General features: G+C 39.9%; 1 protein-coding gene across 2 annotated transcripts; it reads left to right on the top strand.

Annotated features, from left to right (window-relative positions):
- Positions 1–5,717: 5,717 nt before the first annotated feature.
- spock3 (SPARC (osteonectin), cwcv and kazal like domains proteoglycan 3) lies at positions 5,718–26,193 on the top strand. 2 transcript variants are annotated; one of them, XM_044346925.1, is made up of 12 exons: positions 5,718–5,806; positions 5,974–6,096; positions 18,106–18,114; positions 18,227–18,266; positions 20,110–20,218; positions 20,928–21,036; positions 21,195–21,303; positions 21,526–21,639; positions 21,767–21,988; positions 23,287–23,349; positions 23,494–23,631; positions 23,891–26,193. In XM_044346925.1, exons 2-12 carry the CDS (start codon positions 5,974–5,976, stop codon positions 24,046–24,048), a joined length of 1,194 nt encoding a protein of 397 aa, XP_044202860.1. In that variant the 5' UTR covers positions 5,718–5,806; the 3' UTR covers positions 24,049–26,193. The 2 variants fall into 2 exon arrangements, with proteins under 2 accessions (XP_044202860.1, XP_044202861.1); XM_044346926.1 differs by lacking the exon at positions 18,106–18,114.
- Positions 26,194–27,543: the final 1,350 nt, after the last annotated feature.

Raw genomic sequence — 27,543 nt, 5'->3', positions numbered from 1 at the left:
CACCTTATTAACAATTAACAACAATGTTTTGGTCCTCAGACCCCCCCCCCCCCCCCAACCCCCAAAAAAGGAATCCCTCTTCCAGGATGGACACAGACATACAATACATGCTGTGTGTACTGTGTGTACAAATTTGTGAAAATGAGAAAAATTGTTACATGGACCTGATTTAGTGCACCAGTTTATATTTGCACACTGATGCTCTTGTTTTAGTTCAATAATAACAGTTCTAGTGCTTGGATGCATCTCGTCTGCTTAGTGTAATGTCTAATAATCACCACAAGGGGGAGAACAAACACTACAACCAAAACACCTGCAGTAAGATCCCATTAGTTGATTCACAATATGCCAGTGACTACATCACAAATGGTGCACTTCTCATCACCACTCTTTCAACTAGTCTTTTCTTACTTGCACGTTTATTCACGGAGCCACATACAAAGACTCTCTGTAACTGCATCAACTTTAAAATGTCTTGTGTGACTCTGGCTCTCCGAGCTACAGCTCAAAGACCTGTTAAGTCCCCTAACTTGAAACTGTGGGTAGTACACTCCTGTGCATGAGACAATGGACACAATGATATGTGAATACTAAGTTTAAATGGAAAACTGCAGCCTTTTAGATAGAAAAAGCATGTCAGTATGTCACTGAGGTATCATGGATCAGTTCAGAAAGGCAGCTGCTGCGTATTTATTTTCCCTTTGGAAAACAGCCTTCACATTATGATAAACTTAAGTGACAGATGCATAATTTTGTCATAAAAATGACAGGGTCACCTTCTCAAAAATTCACAGAGAATCATTTGAACGAGTCTAGAGGTCAAAACATTCATCCATCCATTTTCTGTATCGCTTATTCTGTTGTTTCTCCCACCCCACCCCTCTCTATCTCTCTCTTTTTACTTCTTTCCCTCTCTTATGCTCACTCACTGGCTCTGTAATCAGCTCTCTCAGCGATGGCCATTTTGTTTCTGTGTGCCTTATCTCCTCTTTGCAGTTTCCCTCTCTGTCATTACTCTGCTATTAGCGTTTCATCCTGGGGCTAAAACACAGGACTCACACTGACCTTATAGTCACAGCTATGCTCAAAACGTCTGCTTTGCAAGATAACACAGTCACCCTGCTCCCTCCTCTCCTCTCCTCTCTCTCCATCTCTGTCTCTCAAACACACACACACACACACAGCACCACATTCAAAACAAATTCACTCACATACACCTATATATAAATGTAACTACACAACCACACACACAAAATGCTGGACAAAATTCCATTTGCACAAATTTCATAAAACTGCTACTAGATTTGAAGCGAAACTGACTCATCTCAAATGTTTAATTTGACTAAAGAACAGAGATTACATGAAATCCAATTAAAGATTTAGACATACCTGAGTCTCTCTCTAGTTCAGCTTCTTTTTAAATTACCTTCTCTTTCCCATCATGATGGGGAGAGACAGAGGATGCAAGAGAGAGAGAAAAAAGACCGAGTGCCTCTTATTATATATTATAATATATTAATATAATTATAATTTTTAGAATTCTCCATTATTTCCGACATTGTGATTTAATCTTTCGCAGTAGCTACTGTTTGAGTGACACTCATACCATTAAAGCATGTTAAATTCTGCTACAGTGGACAGAGATGTACTTAGATGTACTTTTGGTCAGTTTTTCATGCATTGAATTAGAGGCTCCTTATGTTCCAATTAAGAAAACTTTTAATGCTACAACATACAATAGGCCTTTTTCACAGAATTAATTGTATCATGTCACATATGGTTCATACATTATGGCTCAATTCCATATAGATGCTACCATTTCAGGGTGCTAGTTTTGCACATGTGGCTGAATTAGAGCAAATCCAAGCTACAAGAGCAGTTGTTATCTATTGTCTCCAACATTCAGAAATCTTTTGGAAAGCCTTCCCTGAAAAGTGGAGATTGTTATATCAGCATATTAGTGCCAAATAGATGTTTAATAATCACATAAGGGTGCCATGTTTGGGTGTCCACATACTTTTGGTCATGTAGTGTAAGAGTACAGAGTGGCATTTTCACAGTAAAGTGCGATATGGTATTGCATGGTAGGCCTTTCTATGCAGTTTTTTTTAAATCTACGGAATAAATTCCTATGGTAAGCTCACCCTAATTCTCTCTTGATGGATTTTCTACTCCCTTTTACCCCAAATCCCGTCACCTCACCTCCCTCTCTCCTCTCATTTCCTCCCTCCCACCGTCTGAGTGAGCAGGTGCACAGTGACAGAGTCACTGAGCTGTGAAATCTCCACTCCTTGAGACACGTTTCATGCCTCTCCCATCCAAATACACACTCACACATTACGTTGTTTTTGTCCTATTTTTCTCAAACTCCTCTCTTTCTCCATCTCTCTTTTTCTCTCAGTCTGTGTAAAGATTGAATCAATAATGTGTGATGTTCATGAATTTACTTAAGAGGAGGGAGAAAAAAAAGGAAAATCAAACTACAGTGGAATGAAAAATCTATGCAGAGTTTCATTAGGCAACAACAGAAATGTGTGTGTGTGTGTGTGTGTGTGTGTGTGTGTGTGTGTGTGTGTGTGTGTGTGTGTGTGTGTGTGTGTGTGTCTCCCCTGCATATGTCTCTGACCACATCTACATCTTTAATGTCTGAGACTGAATAATGTATGAACCCCCTGGGCTGGAAGACACACACACACACACACACACACAAAACACCTCTTTTACTGCTTCCATTTGCACAAATGACATATAGCACAAGCAAACAGTAAGCCATAAAAGAAGGACGGCTTCATCCACAGATGTAACACACCACCATTTTCACAACTACGTCATCACTGAGACTTGTGTTGATCTGAAAGAACAAAGCGCTGTTCAAAGTGGACCAACACCTCTGCTCTTTCAACCACAATGGATTTCTCTACTACTAGTTTCCTGTTTACATGCTGCACACTTCCTGTCGGCGCAAACACAGAGCTCACATCAAACGTCTTTTACTTTTCTTTACCTGTGCGTGCTCATGTGGTTGACCATTTAGCATCTCAGTTGTGCACATGCCACATGATACACTCTCGTGTTCCTCCTTGATGCAGTCATGCATGCTTCATAGTTCTAATTTGACTTTCAAATATCTGAACCCTGTCATCTTTTCCACATGCCCACACACACACACACACACACACACATATATGCACACTCATCTCTTCCACAGCCTCTTATGAAGATGAAGATGTGAAGCTGAGGTCAAGGTTGGTTTCTACAGCAACTGTGCATAATGATGTCCTGACCCTGCTGACCATCAGGCTTCTCTCTGAATAATATTGTAATAATATTTGTCTAACTTGCTCACCCTCTTTGTGTTTGCAAGGTTTCTCCTCTTTTCATCTTCCTCCTTTCCGCATCTCTTTATCTTGTTCAACCACAAGCATGTGAAAAATTAAAGGAAAAACTTGAATAAATAAGTGGAGAAATGCACAAACTTCCATACAGCTGGCACAAGAGGTCAACGAATGGTTTGATAAGTATGAACATGATGTGAATCATATGATATGGCATAAACAGTCACCAGATTTCAACCCAACTGAACACCCATGGGATATTTTGGGCATTTCTCCACCATCTTCGTCAAAGCACCAAATTTGTGAAGGAGCACTGAAGCTGTTCTGGAGGCTTTTATGCTCCAGCACCTTACTAAGACATGTCAGTTGGTTTTTGTTTTCCAGTTTTGCTCAGTTGCTCAGTGCTGTAAGCACATTTTTGAAACCACATCATTTTATACTGAGCTGCACAACGCTCCTGCAAAAGGCTGCATGCACTCAAACAATTTAACTCGTGTCAAAAGTAAAGAACTTCATCAAGTTCATCACCAGAATGACACAATCCTTTATTTTTCTTTAAATCAAGATAATCAGATCTAAGGGACTGTGTCAGTGTGACAGAAGAGAATAAAAATGTCTTATTGAGACTTACATACAGTCTTAATAATTGGGTTTACATACTGACACCCAGTAATAAAGTCAAATATCCTCTACAGCCAGCTGAATAAACTCAGCTCACACAAACATCAGTTTCAACAGTCCTATTCACAGTTATTTTACGTGACAGTAATGTAAAACAGAAACTAGATCAATCAAAGTAAAAGTAGAGAAAAATGTCTCAATACAACAAACTCATGTAAATAAGGAACTATTTAGAAATCAAATACAAAATACAGCATTTTATGTGATATTTGGTCTTACAATACACACACAACCCTCACCTACATAACATACAGTATATTTTCACACCTTCTCTTCTTTATGAACAAGCCATTGTCATCTTATGTCTGTGACGTATATAAAACTATAGTTTTTGAGAAATGAAACTGAGGTGTTGCACCTGTTAACTACATTTGACAACAAGTTGCGTCAAAATTTGAGGACGAACATGTTAATACAGAAGTTGAATTTAAAAATGAATCTGTTTCAGTTCTTTTTAGGACACTAGGACTACTGAAAGCAAATGAACATTTATGTTTGAAAGGTTGTTACAGCTGGCTCAGATATTTTACGCATCGAACATGATGATGAACATGTCTGAGAGTTAAACAAGAAGAACTGCAATTTGTTACCAAGGTCGGCCACAAGCTTGTGACCTCCCTCCCTCTATGTTGGTAGGTAGTTTTATAGATGTTTTAAAAAAAAAAACAGTTACAGGTATATTTATATTATTTATTTATTATTTATAAATATTTAAGTTTTGAAAACTCAAATAGGAGGTTGGCATGAAAGTGTGGTAAAGAAGGAAACTGCCTAGAACTGAACACATTTTTGGAATTTTATTCATGTATGATTCCCTTTTTTGCCAATGACTCTGGGCCTCTTTGACATACTGTAGTGACAAAGCTGCAGACTAGTCCCTGTGGTATCCTGATGTATCCCAAAACAAGTACAGCAACTACTCATTTTCCCTCACTTGAAACACCTTTGCAAAAACACCTCAACCACCCCGAGGAAGAATGTGTCGGGCTCTGCATATCCCACAAAGGACCAACTTCACAGGGAATGGTTCCACCCACCGCCACAAATCATCCAGAGCGGGCCATTTAGGTGCATTTCTTATGGAAACCATGTTATCTTGTAGCATCAATTTACAGTCCTGAGCTAACCTCTGCCAGGAATGTGAGTGAAGCTCTCTGGACTCACTACTGTACAAACAAGCCTGAGCGTCTCCCATGAGATGGCTGTAACAGAGCAGAAACATGGGAGACATAAAGGAAACACACACACACACACATGTGCATGCAAACAGTAGGCTGAGTGCATATCTCTTTTGGGAAATAATTGTCTGCCACTTGAATTTACAGTGTCTAAGTGATATTTTAGAGTGAACTATATTGATATTATACTTTTTTCATATGCCATCTGGCATAAAGCATTCTTAGAAGCTTCTGTATTTTTTTGCTGTGATTTGCACCTATCTACTTTCTAATCTTTATCAGATTGCCAAATTTATTTTTCATAAGAGGTACTCAATGGAAAACACTTTTGCGGTGGCCTCATAACAGCTCACAGCGAGCCGTAATGACTGTTTCCTCCGCACTAAGGAGAGGGAGAGAGAAAAAAGGAAAAGAGGGACAGAGCGCAGGGTCCGCGCACGGTGCCATGCGCGTTCCCGATTTGCTGCGCACAGACAGCCGGTGCGGAGAGAGAGAGAGAGAGAGAGAGAGACAGAGAGAGAGTGAGAGAGAGGGGGGGGGGGGGGCTGCTATTACTAGTGACAGAAAACGGCAGCGAGCACATACAGTCTGGAGAGCAGCTGATGCGACAAGGTAGGAGAAAAAGCGTCTCCGCATCATTCAGTTCAGTGTTGACGATCAGTAATTCATGGCTGATGTGATGCGGATTGAACTGCCTCTGTTTTTTTTTAACGCGATTGCGGTGTCCTAAAGCCTGAATCTGATGTCCTCTCTCCGCGCTTGTTGTTGTGTGTCCGCAGATGCTGAGCGTCGCCTTGCTATGTGTGTGCGCCGTCGCCTTCGGACACGTCTCCGCTCGCTCCGACAGCGGCAATTTTTTGGATGATAAGTGGCTTGCTGGAAGATGGGATAAATTCAGAGATGTAAGTAATATTTCCAGCTTATGTTATTATCTCATTTACCCCCCCCCCCCCTCCCCTCACACACAAACACACACCCCCATTTCCCTTTTGCCCATAGCCACCCTCATTGGTTTGTGATCATGCGCTTCTCGTTTTCTCGTTGTGTCCAAACGACGCGTCACGGGGCCCGTTGTGGTGTCTGTCACACGTTCATCACCCGCTCCAATGAGACAGATGATCCTCGTCTGCGAGTGTGTTTTCGCAATAGCCGTCTTCTGCTTAACAGAGATAGCGGAGGCCTTCGCAAAACACAAACGCACATCGCCTAGCTGTCCGAGAGGCACCACTGAGTTGCCGAAAGGGGCCTAATTACGGGCAGGTATGAGATAGGGAGTCTGCAGCCGTGAGGCCTGGATGTGCTGCTTGCTTAGAGGAAGGACCACCTGCCGTAAGACTGTAGCAAACAAAACCAGTGGAGATTTAAGCCCGAGTGTTATGTTTTAGCCATTACATTCATGTCTGTGTTTGTTTGTGTGTGAGGCCCCTACTGTAACAAAATCAGCCCCAGTTGGGAATATAACAGTATATTGATAAAAAAAGAAGTAGAGCAACTGTAAACTCAAACACACACACATTTCAAGTCCCTGTGGGAACATTAAAGGAATATTACACAGTGTCTCTGTGTTCATCTCCCAGTGGTTCCCTCTTTCAACCAGTGTAGCAGTGATTGTGTTTGAACCGATCTGGTTGATTATGCTGCTGGTGAGTGTCTTCACATGGCAGACTTCAACAAGGTGCTGTCAGCCACCATTACCCTGACATGTTTATATAAGGCCACTTAGCACAGTAATGCTGCTGCTGATTGTCATGGCACATACCATACAGCCTCTGATCATGTAGCTGAGCTGCCAGGTTGCTGGAAAGAAGTAATGTATTCATGATTTTACATCAACCTTTCAATATATGTGAAGACATGCGTGTTTGTTACAGTCGTGTGACCCTTACACATAATTTAGCTTTGTACAATGATTTAAAATGTGTTTAGTTAGAACAGCTGTAGATAGAGGGTGGAAATCACTGCTTTAAAATTCAATGTAGAAAGTCAGTTTGTCTCTTTCAGTACAATAGTACAGTATAGATTTCAGGTGGAGTGTATTTCTTAGGAGGATATCTTGCCTCTAACCACAGATTGCAGTAAATGGGTCCACACAACCATAAGTGATTTGTACATGTTTGCACTTGCGCGCACACACACACACACACACACACACACACACACACACACACACACAGCAACAGATACACCAAAATAAGACAGGTGCACACACATACATTACAAGAGACAGGCCTTTTGTTTAGGAGCTATACTTTGATGAGCTGAAAAAGCAACATAATGCACCAGAGATAATACACCTTTTACTCACACTGGCTTTAATGAGTGGGTTTACCTCCATGCTGCTCACATGCAGAGGGATTTTTTCTGAGTGAAAGCCCTTGATTTGTTTGATGTCAGAGAGAGAAACAAAAGCAGGAGCAATATTCTTCTCATCTTGTCTTTTTTTAGACAAGTTTTCATGTTTGTTTTCTTTAACTTGCGGGGTCATCTTTTTCTGTCACTCACTTCCCCTGCCTGTCAGACATAAACATGTGAACCTTTTAGCTCAGGTGGACCCATGTGATACACATTAGGTCCAACTATTGAGCAGGATTTGGATTATGCAAATAGGACAAACGCTGGAGAGGAAATGTGATTGGCCATGAGCTGTGCTATTTAAGATGAGCTGTACTCTTTTAGATATAGTGAGACAAAGATGGTGTGTGTGTGTGTGTGTGTGTGTGTGCGTGTGTTCGTGTGTGTGTGTGTGTGTGTGTGTGTGTGTGTGAGAGAGAGAGACAGAGAGAGAGTTGAGAGAGCTTGATGACTGTTAATACAAAGAGAGGTCTAAAAATACCCTCGATGGCATATGAGAGGACACTTAACCTATTCAGAGCAGAAATGAATAGATAGATAGATAGACAGATAGAAAGATAGACAGATAGTTAGGAGGGACAGGGTCATGAGAGTGGAATGATTGGCGATGAGCTGAAGGCTCTGTGTACATTTTTGTCTGTGTTTTAACCTTGAAGCCCAAGCGGCACAGGCATTAGAGACAGAGGTGGTGGTGCACAAAGACATTATGTGCTCCGTATAGCTGTGCGCGTCTTTCATTTCCTGTTTTCTGTTTTTGCTGTGTGCCAGATTGTGGGTATCTTTGTGTTTTTGCATTCTTTCACAGTGGAATTTATCAGTACACAATATAACGGTATTCAACTTAATAACCAAAGACGAGTGACAGTTTTGCAAACTTACTCATCTTTGTAGCCAACTATACTAGAACTGCAATGATTAGTTGATTAGTTGTCAACTATTAAATTAATTGCCAACTATTTTGATAATTGATTAATCATTTTGAGTCTTTTTTTAAGAAATGATTCCAGCTTCTCAAATGTGGATATTTTCTGGTTTCTTTAGTCTTATTCTATGATAGTAAACTAGATATCTTTGGGTTGTGAACAAAACTAAAAATGTGAAGGTTCCTCCTTGGGTTTTGCGAAACAGTTGTCGACATTTTTCACCATTTTCTGACACTAATCAATTAACAGAGAAAATGATGAACAGATTACTCGGTAATGAAAATAATCATTAGTTGCAGCCCTGCTTGTATCACCCAAAAGCTTCTAGTGGTATACAGAGGTCATAACCCCTGCACAAACATAAGCCTATCAATTAAATCCTGTGTAGGCTAATTATACCCTTTTTTTTAACTCTAAGGGACATATTTGTCCTTATAGGTGATTGGTATTTGTGTTTTAACACATGGCTTTGTACAATTACAGTATCAATAGATATTCTACACTAGAATGCAATATTTGCATACACATGCAGGAATGAAGTTGAGCCTATGATTGTGTTCACGATATAGCTGTTTTAAAAAAAGAGTAAGGATGAATACAAGGTGGACAATGCTTCTGCAACCATATTCATTCATGCATTAGTCTATTTCTATTCTAATGTATTTGTTATCTAGATGCACTGCAGTAGAGGTGATGTAGTGATTGATATAGTCATCAGCTGCACAATGCATAATGGAACACATGTATCCCAATACTGTCACAGCATTGTCACGTACTGTATAAGCCGTGTTTAAGGTTACAGCTCGAGGGGCCAGTTAGCACAGGAAAACTGCCACAGATTGTCATGACACATACCGTACAGTCTGTGAGCACATAGATCATGCAAACTGTACTATACATAGCCTTTATGTCATTTTTTTCTCAGGAAGTGGAAAGATTACACCTGCAGGATTACATCCTGAAAACCCAACTATTAAATGAACTGGAGCTGGTTGGTCGAGCTCTTCATAATTTCAAAGTTAGCCTAGTTATAACACTAACACAAAAACAAGTAGCACCATACAAACTTGTTCTTCCTGTAGGTAGAGATAGGTTTTACTTACTCCTACTAACTGCCTAACTGCCTGGTGTTGACTGGGAAGTTTTTAAATTTTATTTCACATTTTGCATAAACAAAACAGTGCTTGTGCAAGATTTATGCCAAAAATGTTTGCATAGCATAATTTATTTACCTCTCACTGTGAACTGTATGCTACTAACTTTACGCTCCAACACACATATCAATGTATGCATATATAAATAAAAGTCATACCTACATTTACAAAGTATCAGCAGTTAAGTTTAATACATTGTTTGGGCTCTTAAAACTGTTTTGGAAGTCATGTGATAGCTTGTGATGGTACAGTAACTTCCTGTTTACATAATACAAAAGATAGCTTCTTCCTAGCACACTGTTTACACATTACCGAAGTCTTTACTAATTGAGACATTCCATACGCTTTAACGGTACAACACAATTTATTAAATCATTAGTTTGAAACTTGCCAGTAGCTACAAAGAACTACACACAAATGTAGTAATGGGTTTATGAATAACTGGTACAAGCCAATCCTGTTGCTTAAGATAACCAACCTATAATGCGATTATTTATCCTGTCGGTAGTTTATACAGGAGTCTGGGAATGTCAGTTTGCACTTAAAGCTGATAGTGTTATCTTAATCCTGAAATCAATTAAGCACAGTATATTTAAGTATACTTTTTTCTCTCTCTCTGTCAGAACAGCTGCAACTCGATGCCAAACTCTTCTTTACTGTGATTTAAATTTTGCATTTTAGGCATGTACTGTCACTTTCATCTTTCAGCAAGAGCCATAAGTGGGTCTCCTGTTAAGTGCACTAGATAGGATCTTGGCCACTGATTTACTGTAAGTCCTGTTAGGACGGCTGGAGAGGCCTGAGGCTCTCTGTGTTGCACTGGTGCCATCTCAGTTTTTTTAGACATTCTGCTCCGCTTGCTGGACCTTGGCTATCTTACAGCATTGGCACAGAGTAAAGAGATAAGCAGTGGAGGAACAATTAAAGGAAAAACATAACGGAGGATGTGTGATGAAGAGCGTGGCGCCTAATTGTATGATATATGAACAAATGACATCTCGTTTAGGCTGGCCTGATTAGATCAGATTACACCTTCCTCTCCTCACCTCCCTTCTCTTCTCTTCTCCTCTCCTCTCTCCCCTCCTCTGTGCATTTTTTTTTTTTTACTGTGCGTGTCTGTCCTGTTGTTTGTGTTGTGGAGGGTGAATGATGTAGAGAAGGTACAGAGCTTGAGGCCTTTTCCACTTCAAAGCACCTCAGTGTGGATTTGTGTTTGTTTGTGCGTGCATGCATGCGACAAGCTTGAGCAAGACAAGCAGAGCCAGTACAGTGAAAACATGCACATATTTCTCCTGTTGGACGTTAGGGGGGAAGGAAGCAAAGGAGTGAGGAAAAGGAAGGAAGCCATTAGGGCACAATTAGCGTGAGTGAAATCTGATCTGTGAAAATCTGAAGTAAGGGTGAGAAAATCGGTTGACAGAAACAACAGCCAAAACATGCAGAATAAATATGCACTGTAGCAAATTGGGTTGTGTGTGCTAACAAGCCTTTACAGCCACACTGTTGTGTTTGTGTGTATTAGTGCACAAGAGGAGAAAAGACAGTTGTAACTGCGAGGGAGAGAGAGGAACAGAGGTGGAAAGAGATGGAGAGATAAATTGAAAAGTTGCTATTTTTAGAGCATACTCGGGAGGCCATTAGACCTATTGTTGAATTTTGGGTTTTCTATGGTTTTTGGAAAGTGGGTGGCTGGTTGCGTGTGCAGTGAAGTGCATTCATCCAGTTATTTGATGTTTTGTAGTGCTGACAGATTCTGGCACTACAGTCAGTGTTGTGATAAGTTTGTTTGTTTAGAGAACTGTGTGTATGTGTGCGTGGACATGCATATGTGCGTGTTTCGGTGTACTTCTGTGTGTGTGTGTGCGTTTATGTGCGTCTGTTGATTCCATTAAGGAATCAGACTGCAAGCACTTTTGTTGTCTTGACTGGTATAGAGGACCTGGCTCCCATAATGCAATAGTCTCATTATTCAGTCTCCATGGTCTGCAGTACTAGAAGGGAACCGTCCTGAAAAGAAGTAGGAGAACTACCTCACTGCTTGGCTCTTTCTTTGCTAAGCTGTAAATATGTGGGACTTACTGTGCATGTTTCTGAATCACTTTGACAAACACAATGGAAACAGATGGAGCCACTGTTGAATTTTCTCTCAATGTAACATGGCCTTTTATAGGAGTGGAAGGTAGAGATGAAAACTCTGTAGTGGAAGTGCAGAGGGTCAGAAGGGTCAGTGATGAAGGATAACGAGGAGAAATTAATTAGAGCTGCGACAAAGCAAGAGTTGACCCTTGTCACCTTAGAGAGAGCGAGGCGGAGAGAGAGAGGGAGACTCTTTGAGAGGTAAAATCAAGCTTTTTGAGAAATAACACAGATCCAGAGTTATGTATGGTTAGTTGAGGTGAGGGTTTTACTGTGTAAAGTATTGGTATGTATGGAGGCATAATAGTTCAGTCATTGCATTGTATATGTATTTCTAGTATTTGCAATAAACTGGCAATACTGTCATGACATGCAGGTCACTAACTCAATGATTGTGTCTATTTGGGTGGGGTTTTGGGTGACGATACAGGAACTGACACTACATCTCAGCAACAACCAGGAGATTTTCTGTGATCCTTCAAACATAAACTATAAACACTTTTTGACTAAAATTTCAAGATTGCAGTGAAGTACAGCAAGAACATAACATATACAACCACCTCTCAAGGTGACAAAGCATTTTAGCCAGTACCAAAGTACCAACTGCAGATCCTAACTTGTTTACCCAGAACCCTAAAACACTTTATAGACTACAAACAAAAACATCTGTTGCAATGTACAATATGATTTAATGGATTTACGTCCTTACAGGGAGGTTGAGTATGCTGGATTGTATAAAAAGCTGGATGATTTGAAGTAGTAGTGCTGCGTCTTTACAAAAATACTAACAGCTATTTACTGACCAACACGTCACCCCAACTACTCACCCTTTTACCTTCTCAAACTCCAACATTTCACACACATGCGCGCACACACACACACACACACACACACACACACACACACACACACACACACACATTTCCTGCCCTGCCAGCACTGAAATGTTGAACTTGGTCACCATTACTACTCCAATACAGCTGCTTCTTCTGCAGCTGTCTCCAATTTGACAAATTAGATCTCCAATTTGACAAAATCTGATTTTGAAAACGCCATAGAAAACTTAATGAAAACTTCATGGAAAGATTTTGTCTTAACAGAAATATGACAATGATGGTGCAGGTGTTACCCTTTTCATCAGTGCTGTTTTCCAATAGCCTTCTACCTACGTGTGATGTGCGTATGCTGCAATTCCACTCCTTCACTTGCAATTCATATCACACTTATCACACATCAATACTTAAACACTATTGTCTCTCTTTTTGGGATCATGTTTTATACATAATTCTGCTGTGCTGCTGTTGTTTTTTGTGATTGGTTTTTTTTCTTATACTATATAGTGAAATTATGTCTGATGATGAATTAATTATTTTTATTTTAAATAGGGAAACAGATAAAACAAAAAAAACTAAAACTAAAATTGAAAACTGAAATAGAAAAAATTCATTCACTGTGTAATAATTTATTGCATATTGTAGCTTCAGCACTGCTCTGACCATTTCTGATGTGAGAGGTAATTGTGTCCAAAGAAATCAACTGCGTGCCAAAGAAAACCAACAGCAGAGCACCTAGTTACTGACACAATCCTGACTTCCACTCTTTAATTCAATTTGCTACATCCTGTTGGCACACATTTGCGCAACATAAGAATGTACAAATTTACAGTACAGGGGCTTGGATGGATGGATGACACTTCTCTGTCTCTGTTCAGCCACACTGGTATTTATGCTGATAACAGTTTTTTTTCTTTTTCCCTCCATATGTATTTGTTCATACACACACGTACACACACACACACACACACAGACACAAGGAAAGTGCCAGAGCTATGCGTGTGCGGCCTTAAGCAGTAGTTTGATTATGATAAATCATTAGTAAACTAGTAAACGAATAGTAATTAGCCAATTAAGCACATAATTTAATACATATTTTTACATATTTTACTCATTTTGAGGCATAGTTATTCCGCTACTGACTATTTTGTTTATTAAACAAAATAAACGAGTTGCATTTTTCATCTGGTCATGTGTTTACTTTTGGAAAACTATTTTGTTGTTTACTTCTAAATTGGCTTCAGCTAATTAATCACATCGTGGTTCGTTCGCACAGTCACATTGTGGGGGCTAGCCTCCTGATCTCCACAAGGTTAACCAAGGTTAGTGTGAGGTTAAGGTTAGGATAAGAGTTGTGGTATGTAGTGGTTATGGTTATTGTCAGGCTAAGTCTCCAGAGAATGAGTGTAAGTCAGTTCAGTGACTTTATAAGTGGCAAAAAAGCATGTGTGTTTGTGTGTGTGTATTTTTATAAAAAACAGTAAGATGACAGATGATAATAATATCAAGAACGGGTTATTATTGTGACAGAATGACAGAGAAGACCAGATAGTAAGATCTCTGAACACTGTCTGGCTGACTAAAAAGACACTCTTACACACACATTTCACATTTGCATCATAAGCCAGCACCCAGCTGAGTGTGTCACCTTTTTGTCCTTCTATGAAAAGCAGGCAAATCACTCACCTCTAGTAATATTCTTTCTTTATTATGACTAAGTGAACACATAATGAACTGAATCACTTGACTACATCTAGGAAGGTTTGGTAAGTGTTAATGAAGTAGTTAAAAATTAAAGTTTTATTAGAATGAATAACATGCATCTAAGAGTAAATTAGGTTCCAAAATGCATAATTATGTATTTCAACTGTAAGATGCAATGCAGATTTTTCTGGTTGATCATAAGTTAGATTTAAAAGGTTACTTGTAAACAGAAACATGACTTTAAAGATAGCTTTGGCTCACCAGAAGTCTCATGCCTTTCCTTAACTAGATTTTTTAAAAGCCTTTCATGTCAGTAATTGAAATCCACTTCAAATTGCATTTTCATAACCGAATCCAAAACCTGAAAAGCACACTTTCACATCTGTAGTTATTTATATAATAGATTCTACACTGAAATTATACCTCTATCACAGATGCATCAGGTTAATTTCAATCAACAGATCTAAACCTGTCCAAAACTGTTAATAAATATTGCATGTTTATCCATAGCAATTTCCATTATAAATTTTCAACATAAATCAATTTAGATCTCCTGTCAGCTATATTTCAGGGGGTGTCTTCTTAGCTTAAGGAGCTAACCAGAAGACCTCAGAGATGAGCACAAGCCAGGAACTTTGGTTGGAGTGTATAAAAATACAAACCAGTTTTATTAGGTTTTTACAAAAATGAGTATCACAAAAAGGGTCAATCTAAAATGTAAAATACAAAAACTTGAATACAAAAGTTAAAAAGGAGAAAAACCCTGTCTAGGATTTAAAGGAGTCAAAAAGACAAAAAAGGCAAAAAGGCAAAAAGGCAAAAAGGACCAGAGACCAGAACTCAGAGACCAGACCTTCCCTGGGCCACCCCGACCTTCACTTTTATATCAATACATCTCTGACTTCCTACATTTCAAAACCAATCTATGGTCATCCACCATCATCAAGTTATTGGCTAACCTTTGCTTGCGTCGCACAATAAAATGACACTTCACAATACATGGAACTCTGGTATTTAAGATACTTCTACATTTTCCAACCCCTTAATGGTTGAGGTAAAGCATATAGGGGTGTCAGCAAGGTGCAGAAAACCACATCTTCTTCTTGGACCTCAGGGTCTCTTCCGGTTTGTCTATTACCAAGGTGATTGTTTGCACCTCGCATGAAAGTTCAACAGTAGTTCAGCACAAACAGTATAAGACATGTTTCCATGTATTAATTTATCACCAATTATAATTAAATCATTTTAGATAATTTTGTTAGAGGTAGGTTTGACTCGGCCACTTATAGTGGAGTTTTCAACACCTTCTCTTGGCCAAGGCACTCTCAAAGCCCTGAGGGAAGTCAGTGGTGGTGCTGGTCGGGGTGAAAGACTGCACACATCAAGAGCAGAGAACTCCGCAACCACACGGGGATAACCTCATTTAGTCTACCGCCTGGCCTGGCCGGCCCCTTCACAGCTACCACCGACATGACTGTGGTCACACATCAGGTCAGCTTCTCAGTCAAGACAGCACCCATCCTACCAAGAATTACATAATCAATCGGCCAACTTTCTTAAGAAGAGTCTCAAGAAATAAATTTCCCTTGTTGTGAGGACGGCTCTTTCACATCAAAAAAATAAAACAGTTAAACATCAGAAGGGCTAAATATGAAGTAAAAGAGCAGCTACGCTCTGAGTATATACTCAGCATCTGCAATCCACAATGTCAGGAGGGATAAATGCTCATGGGCAATAAGATAATGTAAAAACATAACACATGCAATAAAATGAAATAACAAGACATGAAATCACTAAATATCAGGTCAACTTCAATAGAAAAGGTTCAAAATGAGTATTCACCAAGTTTCATATACAACAAGGTCAGCATTGATCCATCTGCGAAAGGTGAAGGTTAGTTTCCTGGTCGTCTGAGGAGTTTGGTGTGGTGGGACAGGCAATCTAGAGGTGAAGGAGTCCTGAATCTTAAAAATGAATCAAACTCAAGTCTTGCAGTCAGTGCTCAGCAGGTAATTGTGTCTAAAACCTTTTGTGCCAAGTCACACTCACTCCTATGGGCTGTACCGCCCTGAGTGTGTGTGTGTGTAACTGAAAGGATATTGCACCTAAGCACAAAACTGCATGATAACCATTACTAGGCAAGGGAATAACAAGATATGTTTGCAAAGTCAGACAGACATTCAGCAGTGTGGAGAGGCTCAAATTACTCAAATTTCTCTTGTTTTCAGTGATCTTTGACATGACTTTCAGATCAGCCAAATTGCTTGAAAGATGGTTTCACCGTTATTTGAAGTTTTTTTTTTTTTTGGGGGGGGGGGGGGGGTTAAAACATTTTCTTGACTTTGTTTTGTATTTGTTTTTTCCCCGTGGAGGCAGCTGCAATTTTACTATGTAAAGTGCCAAGCAAGAAGCGTGAGGGAGAATTGCATATTGCAACGTGCAGGAAAAACATACCCACATTGATCTAAATTATTCTTTGTATTTCCTGCAAGTCAATATGCCTCTCTCCCCATATGATGTTATCTTGAGGTAGACTTATAAAGGCTCAATCAGGGAGCTGTGCAGGTTTTTAGTGATTTGGGCCATGCCATCTCACTATGGTGCACTCACCTCTACAAATCATGTATTCACCAGGTACATATAGTGACCATTGTATGGGTTCCAACTGCTGCTCACTGAGGTATCCCTGTTTCGCCATAGCCTCTCCTTGGAGGGCCCTTCCTAGCAAATGAGACACCTCGCTTATCCCCTGAGCCAGGACTAACAAACCTCTGAAAGAACGTGCTCGTGCTGTCTGTGGCAGGGCCACGATGTTTTAGTCTCTCTTCCTAATCTGTGAAAAATGAACTGGGACCTAAAATAGATCTGCATGAGAGAGGTCCTGCGACATCTGCACTGAAGTGAGTGGGTGAAGTGTCTGTGATGAAGTGACACGGATGAGTTTCTGTCTTTTTAAACCCTCCTGCTCGTGCACATTCAGAGCAACTTTTCCATAAGTCGATCACAAGTCCCCTAGCACCAGCTATATCCAGACCTGCACATATTAATCATTTTGCCACTCTGTCTCCTCCAACATGTCCTAACCCATCTCTAACTTCCTACATTTCAAAACTGATCTGTTGTCATCTGCCAGAACATCAAGTTATTGGCTAACATTAGCTTGAGTTGCAATAATACAATGATACATCTTTGTTTGTCAATTACAAGACAATACATGGAACTCTGGTACTTAAGATATTTCTACATTTTCCAATCCCTTAACAGTCGAGGTTAAGCATATACGGTTGTCAGGGAGGTGCAGGAAACCACAGCTTCTTCTTGGACCTCAGGCTCTATACCTGTTTGTCTATTACCAAGGTGATTGTTTGCATGTCACATGAAAGTTCAACAGTAGGTCAGCAAAAGCTGTGCAAGTTCAGCACAAACGGTGTAAGACATGTTTCCATGTATTAATTTATCAACAAATAATAATGAAATCATTTTAGATCATTTTGTTAGAGGTAGGTTTGAGTGGAATTTGTCTCAGCCACTTATAGTGGAGCTTTCAACATAAGGAAGTTTGATAAGCAGCAAATGGACACACAAAGAGATGTGAGCCCCTTCTCATGCACATAACTACGTAAAACTACTGTCATAACATCAACATTATCCTGACTAAATAAAAGCATGCTCTTTGTGTTTGTAATTGATGGTGTGTGTTTCCCAGATTTTCATCCATTTATTTGGTAATGCAAAGTTTCCACTCAAAAAAGAAAAACCTAACGAAAATGTAATTTTATTCTCTGTCTCTATAATGCTTTCTCCTAAAGGAAGTGGAGGTTTGTATGACTGTTTAATGGCCTTGAACCTGTCATGTATTGTTTACTCTAGATGTCGTTTGAAGAATATTTCATCTTTTTTTTTTTTTCTTTTTGGTTAACCTTGTTTCAGGAGCCTCGAACATGGACTCCATCCAAGCCCTTCGATCAAGGTGGGTATGAGTGAGAGAAGGTCAGGCCTGGAGAGGTTGTAGTGTGTGGAGATAAAAACAAAAGAACTGGAAATCACTGTACCTCCTCCAAAGCCACACACATCCTTAAATTAGTTATTCTAATAACAGAAAATATTTAGAATATCCATGTGCATCTGTGTCTCCATTAAAAAAACACACAGCGATAGACAATATTGCTGATGGTGGCCACTGAGTTCTGTGCTTTTAAATTTTTATGTTTCTCTAATGAGTAAAATGCCATCAGATTCTTCAAGACTGCTCATAGTCAGTATGTGCATGACCTCTACATTCAGTTGCAGTTGCACAATGTGATAAAGAGTTATGGCAGTTTATGTCAAATAAGCTATGTCCACAATACTTTGGTGACCGATTATGGGAACATACAGTTATGAGTAAAAAGTAAACTGCTTTACAGGTGGACACATGGTCATACTGTCCTCTCCAAAAAGAAATGTGTTCCTTTGTACACAAACTAATTTTGCACCAAATATCATTGAAATATGTTAAGTCGTTTTAGAAATATCTTGATACCTAACAGACTGACAAATGAATGGGACAAAGAACTTAACCCTAAACTATCCTGCGTCTCACTTAAATTTTGTCTCTTCCCTGGAATTTAGAGACTGTACAAGATGTTTTTATAAACAATAATAATATCAAAGTTTATCTGCAGTTAACATCTCATGTCTTATCCTTAGTTATGCTATCTGGCTAGTAAAGCTCTGATAGGAAGCCATGGGAGCTGCTCTCGAGGAACCACCATAGTGGACATTTTTTTTTCTGAAATCTTTCATCTGACAGACTTATCAGTGTGTGTGTTCTTTCATAGCTATCCCCAATTCTTTTCACTACACCGACCAGCTGATTTATGTAGATAACATCGAAAACAGAGTGATTTTTTTTAAATTCCTCAATCATCTTCGTTTCCTCATTGTATTACAGACAGTGATAAGCTCATACACACATCCAGGCACACACACTCTCACTTATCACTGTATCCTCAAACAAACTCACACACACACACACACACACACACACGTCAGGGAAACAATAGCATTAGATAGTGCGTTGGAGGATAGAGGGAGGATAATCTGCTCAGCTCAGGGATTACAGTAAGGTTCTTTAGAGCAGAGGTCATTCACAAACTGTTCTGAGATCAGCTGAGAGGCTTAAATCCTGTGCATAGATGCCACGCTGAAGGCTGACGGGCGGTCAGACACAGCTAGCCTGTTGTGCCTAACAAAGATCGCACCCTCAGCCTAAGAGTCAGATCTAAAATCGGCTCTCACCTTAAAAGCCAGACATGACGCTCAGCTGTGAGATCTGATACCAGATCAGTTCGAGGATCTCCGAGAGTGCACACATGAGAGCGACACTCAGTGCAGGCTGATGTAAGGTCAGAAGTGGCCTCTGCAACTAGTTCCATCTGTTTTTAGCTGTGAGGATACTTAACAGTATTATGGCTTTGAGTTTAGTGAGAGAGACGTTACCAGTATACTGTAAATAGAGACACAATGATTCAATTAAACACACAATCAACCACTCAATCCACGTAGTTTGGATCTGTAAAAATGAAAGGAAGTACATGCTTTAACCTGGAATCATTGATCTGGGTCTTGAAAGAACAAAAGGAAAAAGTAACCTCGGAAGATTTTTCTCTCTGTGTTTACGCTCATGGGCTTAGTCTTTCTGTGAAGCTCTTTAAATGGAGAGGCTGCGTTTTGGTCACACACACACACACACACACACACACACACACAGAGTACTCATGTACACACTTGAAAGAGTTCTCATTCTGTTTCTCTTTTCTGTGTGTTTTCAGTCCTTGATCCTGCCAAAGACCCTTGTCAGAAGATCAAATGCAGTCGCCACAAGGTGTGCGTGGCTGAGGATTATCAGACTGCCACTTGTGTCAGCCAGAGGAGAGTTAGGTGAGGAACACACGCACATGCACATACGCTCTTTCAAACAGGCCCGTGTTTCAACGCCAGCCCTCAAGTTTACATTCAGATATTTCCACGAGAAAGCCACAAATGAAACACGAATGACAGTGGATTAGGAGCAAATCAAATCTCTTTATTACTTTCCGTCTCTTCTCTCTTCCCTGCCTTTTTTCCCGTTCACTTATTCATTCAGCATGATAAAGAACAACACCAGAGGGGAGGCTGTTTTTCTGTTTTTCCAGCTTTTCTACTGGTTGCTCAGCTCTCTTATGACTGTTGTGTGACATTACTGTTTAGTCCAATTACCCCAGCACTGGCACCGCTTTACAACGGACGCAAAGTCCTGCCAAGTGATATGAATGGGCTTTGTATGTGTGTGTGTGTGTGTGTATGTGTGTTTCTGTCTGGGACACTGCAGACTGGACAGAGGACAGTAACGCCATACTGACCTCATTTCCCATTCTTAGCAGCAACACAATTACCACAACGCAGCGCTATCAAATCAGAAAATAATCGCACATAAATCCTAAATCCTTGTCTCATTTCTGAAATTGCTGTAAGAACAAGACATTACATCGCAGATGCAAAATGCTTAGAAAACATTAATTTTGAATGAAGCAGGGAGGAGAAACGTTGTGATGAGTGTCAGATGATACATCAGTAAGATGTTTAGTGTGTTCATGTTTCAAATCTCTAGTTTTAAAGATGCCAATTTGTACCAGAGTCCAGGGTCAAAATGCAAACCCTGCCCTGTGGTTCACCCCTCTCCTGTTTGTGGAACTGACGGCCACACCTACTCCACCAAGGTAACCACACATGCTCACTTCATCTCTCACTCATGATAGAAACTTCTCAGGAGAGGAGTGACATTTTTTTCCATTTCCTTATGATGGGACACACATCTCCAAATTGATTTCATTTCCTCTTCTGTCTCATCCCCTCTGTCTCTGTCTGTCTTGCTCAGTGTAAGTTAGACTACCAGGCATGCATCACAGGAAAGAAGATCGCTGTGAAGTGTCCTGGCATGTGTCCCTGCCCCTCTCAGTCTGAAGAGAGCTCTGCAGAGAAGAAAGGTACACAACCCCGCACACACACACACACACACACACACACACGACTGCACACTGCAAGCAAAGATACATATCAACAGATTCAGTAAATTCTCTATGATAATGAATTATCATAATGGTATACTAGCCCATGTCCAGACTCCTCATTGATAATCTGAAGCCATTCTCCCGGGAGTTGGACAATAAAGCAACACATCATTAATCATTAGTGTTATTGTTCCCCAGTGTGCAGCGAGTCAGACCTGAAGGAGGTAGTGAGCCGTCTGAGAGACTGGTTCAGAGCGCTGCACGAGAATGGCAACCATAAGAGAGTCAAGATCCAGAAGCCAGAGAAGAACAGTGAGTCGTGGCATTAAGAATGTGCACAACATTTGTCATACATCACCACAATCACTGTTACACTGAGACACCTGGCTACATGTCATAGTACCATCTATCATCTCTCCTCTTTCACTTTCTTCCCCAGAGTTTGAAGTTGGAGCGTCGCCTATATGTAAGGATCCTCTGGGATGGATGTTCTCTCGCCTGGACACAAACTTTGACCTCCAGCTCGACCAGTCGGAGATCAAGAGCCTCTATGTGGACAGGAACGAGCCGTGCTCTGATGCGTTCTTCAAATCCTGTGATACGCATGCCGACAAAGTTATAACCAGCTCGGAGTGGTGCACATGTTTCCAGAGGTACACAGGTACGGTGTTTGTATGCTCTCACACACAAATGCAGACACTATTCAGCTTTAGTCTAAATCTTGTGGTATATATGGTGACATTGAAAGGAAAATTCAAATTTCATACAACGAATTGGTCTTTTTTTGTAGTTTTGACTATCATTCTTACATAATAATGAGTTCACATACGGGGCAGGAAATACAATAAGTCGGGCGATCAGACAGGTTTTACCCTTTTCACAGCAGACATTTTGACTCTAAAGCAGGAAAAACACAAGTGGAATTAATAACATTAATGATGCTTCTATCCCATTTAGGTGAGCCAGTTTCAGTGCTCTGGTATTGTGCATGCTCACTCACTGACATGGCTTACTGGGACAAATAATGGGATGGAACCATCCTTACTGTTATTATTTACACCTGTGCTTTTTCTGCTTTGACAACTCAAAATGTCTGCTATGAAAAGGGTCTATTCCTGGTTCAACTTTGACCTACTTTTCATAGTTGTGCACATGCTTAGTTTTCCTGGAAATTAAGGATTATGACCAACATTTTGGGTGCATTTTCAGGTTTTATCTCCAAATAAACTGGTCTAGATAATCTGGCTAAACTGTTGGCTTGTTAAAGGGGACACAACATAGTTTGTGTGATTTTCTGTTATTTTTATACTGTTATGATGTCAGATGTTAAACATGGTCAAAGGTCCAAAATTTGAGGTGAATAAAGGATAAGTATAAGATAAGTAAGGAGTTTGTTTTTTTTTTCAACTGTAAATAATGCAAAGATATACGAGATTATAAATATAAACCTGGAAATGTGCATGATACATCCCCTTAACTGCTCATGTCTGTTGCCTCTTCAAACTTAGTACAATGTTACATAAGAATGACCAAAATGAAACCCAAGTTACATTGAATCAGAATTTCTTCTTTAAATTACAAATTAACCTCTACAGACATAGAAATAATGGAAGCTTTCTAGCCAGTCAGAATAACATATTGTTCCTTGACATGTGCAGAACACTGCACTGTATAAACTGTGCTGTACTAAAATGCAACACAATACAGTTCAGTACAATACATTGAATTGCATCCGTTGTATGAGACCAAGGATGAAAATTCATTTTTTGGTCATTAAGATACAGTATTTACTGATGAGTCACTGGAGCTGCTCTTATAAAAGTAGAGACAGCTGGATAACAAACATCATGACCAAAGCAAAAAGTACACAAAGGAGGAAAAGTTCACACAAACAGACATATTCCCAGAAAAGCAGACTTCTGCAGTTTGTTACCAGAGTCCCCTGTCGCTCCTTTTCAGATTCCCCTTGTAAAGCAGAGCTGTCCAGTATCAACAAAAAGCAAGCGGGAAAGAAGCTGCTTGGTGAGAGACACACACACACGCACACACACACACACACACGCACACACACACACACACACACACACACACACACACACGCACACACTCACATACACAAACTGTGACTTATTGTGTTCATCTGTGTGTTTTGGCTTGTATATATAGGCCAGTACCTGCCATCCTGTGATGAGGAAGGTTACTACAGGTCCCACCAGTGTCACAGCAGCAGCGGCCAGTGCTGGTGTGTGGATCGCTATGGCAACGAGGTGGCTGGCTCACGCACCCATGGTCCTGCAGACTGTGGTAGGCAAAACTCAGAGGAGTGTCAGGTTTCTGTGCTTGTTTAAGACAACAAAGAGACACAATCATTCATAGATATTAGTGTCAAGGCAAGATTTTCTTTTTTTATATTTATTATATTCCATGAAATCTATCACTTACTGCACATACATAAAAGTGGTCGAAGTTTTCATCTAATTCTTGGCAAGAACGCAAATAATATTTCCCAAAAAGACCAAACTATTCCTTTAAAAGTTTGTTTTGGATTATTCTCTGTTTCTAGGCGTGATTTTGGAGTCTTCTGGAGACCTCGGCAGCGGAGACTCGATGTTCACTGATGACGATGAAGACTCCTTTGTCCTCAACGACCAGGCTGGAATGGACGACGAGGACGACGAGGATGAGGACGACGATGACGACAACGATGAATATCTGTCGTAATTTTAAAAAAGAAAACAAAAAAAGAGAAAACTGTTTGTTTGGTCAAACTGCACGTTTCTAGGTGACTCCCCAGGCAGATACTTACTCGTACTAACAGCCTATGGACTACTCTCTGTGTATTGTTTGTTCATAAGTAAAAAAAAAAAAAAAAAACAACAAAAAAAAAAAAACAAAAACAATATTCCTGGCAAACGTTTTTGATTTCTCTTCCTGTCTAAGTATAAAATATGATTGGTTAATGGCTCTTGTTCACTTGTATGTCAGCCAACCAGAGAATATGACAAGGACTAATCGACAACCAATCCAGTGCTTTGGATTTGGCCACATGTGCAAAGACCTCTCCCTTCATTGGACAGTCCATGTCTTCTAGTGTGTCCTGTCCTTCTGCAGCACTCTGATGCCTGATTGTGCTGATGCCTGAGGCGCAATGTTTAAGAGATTTCTCCCTCTTCCCCCTCCCACCCCCCCCCCCCCCCCCCACCCTTTTACTCCTTATCAAATGTTCCTGTGTATAGGTGGGATGTTGATGATGTAGATAAGAGAATATTGCACTCTTTAGGTTTCTTTTGATCTTGATTTGTAACTGTAACTGTAACTGTGTGGAAAAACAAGATAAGAGTTAGACATGCTTCATTAGGAGAATTAAGGCTAAAACACAGTGTGAGTTGGATAACAATCAAAACCGACATGCTAGCTGTTTTTCACTGAGACACAAATCAAGTCAAATCATCTAAAAGGCTCAGCAACAAGGAAAGACAAATTACTGCTTGGAGAGAAAAAAAAAGCCAGTGGTGTTGGGGCGAAAAAATGATTATCTATTTTTCTAATCCATTGTTGGATGAATACAGGAGATGAAACAGATTTGTTGTAGCATGTCTAACACTGCGTGATGTTGTTTCACTCTGTAGAACCAGAGGCTAAACCTTTGTGGAACTCAAAATATAACAGAGCATGAGGTTGAAAAATTCCCTCAAGCGTGTACAGATGAAACTACACTTACATAGCTATGAACAGCTCAAGCCACAAACCTGTGGGATAAAAAAAAAAAATGTTTACTCATCTTTAATACGTCAGACAACCTCATCACAGTTCAGAAGAAAAACGTGGCATTGATGTAAATTTTCAGATTTGAGTCTTGGGCTTATTTGAGCACACGGTATAACGGAACAAATCTCTTGCACAGTAATAAAACCGCAGAGCCATGCAAACGTCTGGTAGGGGGATAAAGGTGAAGGTGTGCCTTTTACTGGTGATGACAGATGGTGGTAATAGTGGGAGAAGCATGCTTACTGGACTAAACCTGACTTAAGCTCGTCATTACACTGAATATGAGTGGCTTTGCTGTCAAGCTCAGATACTATTTGGTTTCGGTATGGCTTGTGTTTTGGGTCTCTCTTACGATGATGTTACATAGGCCATATTTCAGATATTTGATTTGTTACATAGGATAGCTAGAATGTAGAGAAGCACAGAGATAGTTAAGGCATATAAAAAAAACAAAACACTTAGACTCTGCTGGATTTGAAAATGTTTTATATATTAGTACACTGGCTAGAGAAAGCTTTGGTTTAGACAGCTTTATATGAGAAAAGATTATCATCTTTCAGTGTTTACTTATATTTTGTTTCAGAAGCTTAATTTGTACCTGATCTGCTCTAACTACTTATAGTGTATATCTGTTGCAGTTGAAATCTGATCCCAGATTTGTGTATTCTGGGTGAGTCCTGTGACTGTTTATGCAGCTCTGGGACCAGCTGTACTCCCTATGTTAATTTTGAATTATTAATCTGCTGTTGGGCTTCATTTTGAATCAAACATCTCTTGAAATTCCATGTTAAGACCTGAAAAGTGCCATCTAACTGTCCAATAGTTTTTTTTGTTTTGTTTTGTTTTTTTGCTCTCCCTCATCCCTTTTAACATGGAATTTCACTCCACTTTACGAACTGGAGATATTTCAGTCTTAAAGTGTGCTGTTTCATGAGTGTGATGACTTGCAAATCATTTTTGATGACCTCAGACACTGTAGCCACTCTCAACCAATAACACACTGTCATCACAGCTCTGATAGTGTTTAAAGGTTATGATACAGATGCATTTTTTACAGTGTATGTATGATTTGCTGAAATAAAAGCTATATTGACCAATGTTTGCTTGACTGCATAGTCACGAGTGTTACTTGGATGACAGACTTGAATACGTGACACCTGTTTCTGGGAGACCAATTTTCTGTTTCGGTTCTCTACTTATATGTTTATATTTAGGAAAAAGGAAGAGAAGTTGTAGGCTATTTTATGATGTATTAATATGACTGGGAAATGAGAAAACACAAGTCCATTATTTACTCCCATTGTCAGATGTACATTACAGCTGTTGGTGGGATGTGTGGTGAGTCCTTTTCAAACAAAATGACTCAACACCTGCAATAAGTGGAAGATGAAAGTAGTTATGCATCACTTAAAGCCAATGTAAAGGGAAGGAAAACTGACAGTGGTCACAAGTGACAAACTCTGCTTGTCTGTAGGCGATGAGTTCTGTGTGCAGGAACATCATTGCATTATGTAGGAGAACAGGTGAATATTTTATGAGTCACCATCACACCCGCACTATACATGCATGCATACACACAGCATATACATAGAGATATGTAGAGCAAACACATAAAACTAAATGAATAAGTACAAGAAAAAGGCCCATTCATTAACCTGGAAAAGTTTGTTTTTCCCTGTGAGTTTTTTTTTTTTTTTTTTTACATGGCCCGGTGTAAGCAGGTGGCAGGACCTCACACAATGTGTAAATGTGTGTGTGTGTGTGTGTGTGTGTGTGTGTGTGTGTGTATGTTGGCAACAGGATCTGTCAGTGGCTCCAGATAGGGAAGTCACTGGGTAAATATCAAATGTTCATTTTCACACACTTTCCCTCCCCCTGTATGTGCTGACCATAGAAATGTGGCGAGATACCATCTCTGTGGCTCATTTCCACCCAGCGGAGCCTGTTGTTGGAGACCGTCCAGCAATAAAAAATGATGTGTGAGCGTATGAGGAGACAGAATGACTGAGAGCTGATGGGAAAAGCCTCAAATTGCAGGAAGCTCTTTTGATGTTCGGAAATCAGGTTTCTTGGATAAGCGTTATCCTATGACGCAAGTTCTTTTATTATGTTTTCATGCTGCATGAGATGCAATTACAATCTGAATTTGTAGATAGCAGCGTTAGAAACATCAGTTTGGAAGTACTTTTCTCCATCAACTGAGTAAGTTTCAACATCATACGCCAATCTGACCTGCTGTTAAAGTGTCCACAAAAAAGGTTATGATCTGACAGCCCTCCAGTGTCCTGCCAAGTGTGAATATCAGCCAAAAGGATATTTGCCCAAGTATTATAACGGAAAATAACACAGCTTAGACAAAGAAATAAGTGTTCCAGAGTTAATCCATCAAACTACTATTTCCAAGGTCATAAATGAACAATCAAGCTCAAATATTGTGTTATTGTTTTT

Source organism: Thunnus albacares, chromosome 3 (assembly GCF_914725855.1).
Source record: "Thunnus albacares chromosome 3, fThuAlb1.1, whole genome shotgun sequence".
NCBI classification, from domain to species: Eukaryota; Metazoa; Chordata; class Actinopteri; order Scombriformes; family Scombridae; genus Thunnus; species Thunnus albacares.
The sequence above is the reverse complement of the archived record's forward strand: the minus strand, read 5'-3'. Positions and strand labels throughout refer to the sequence as shown.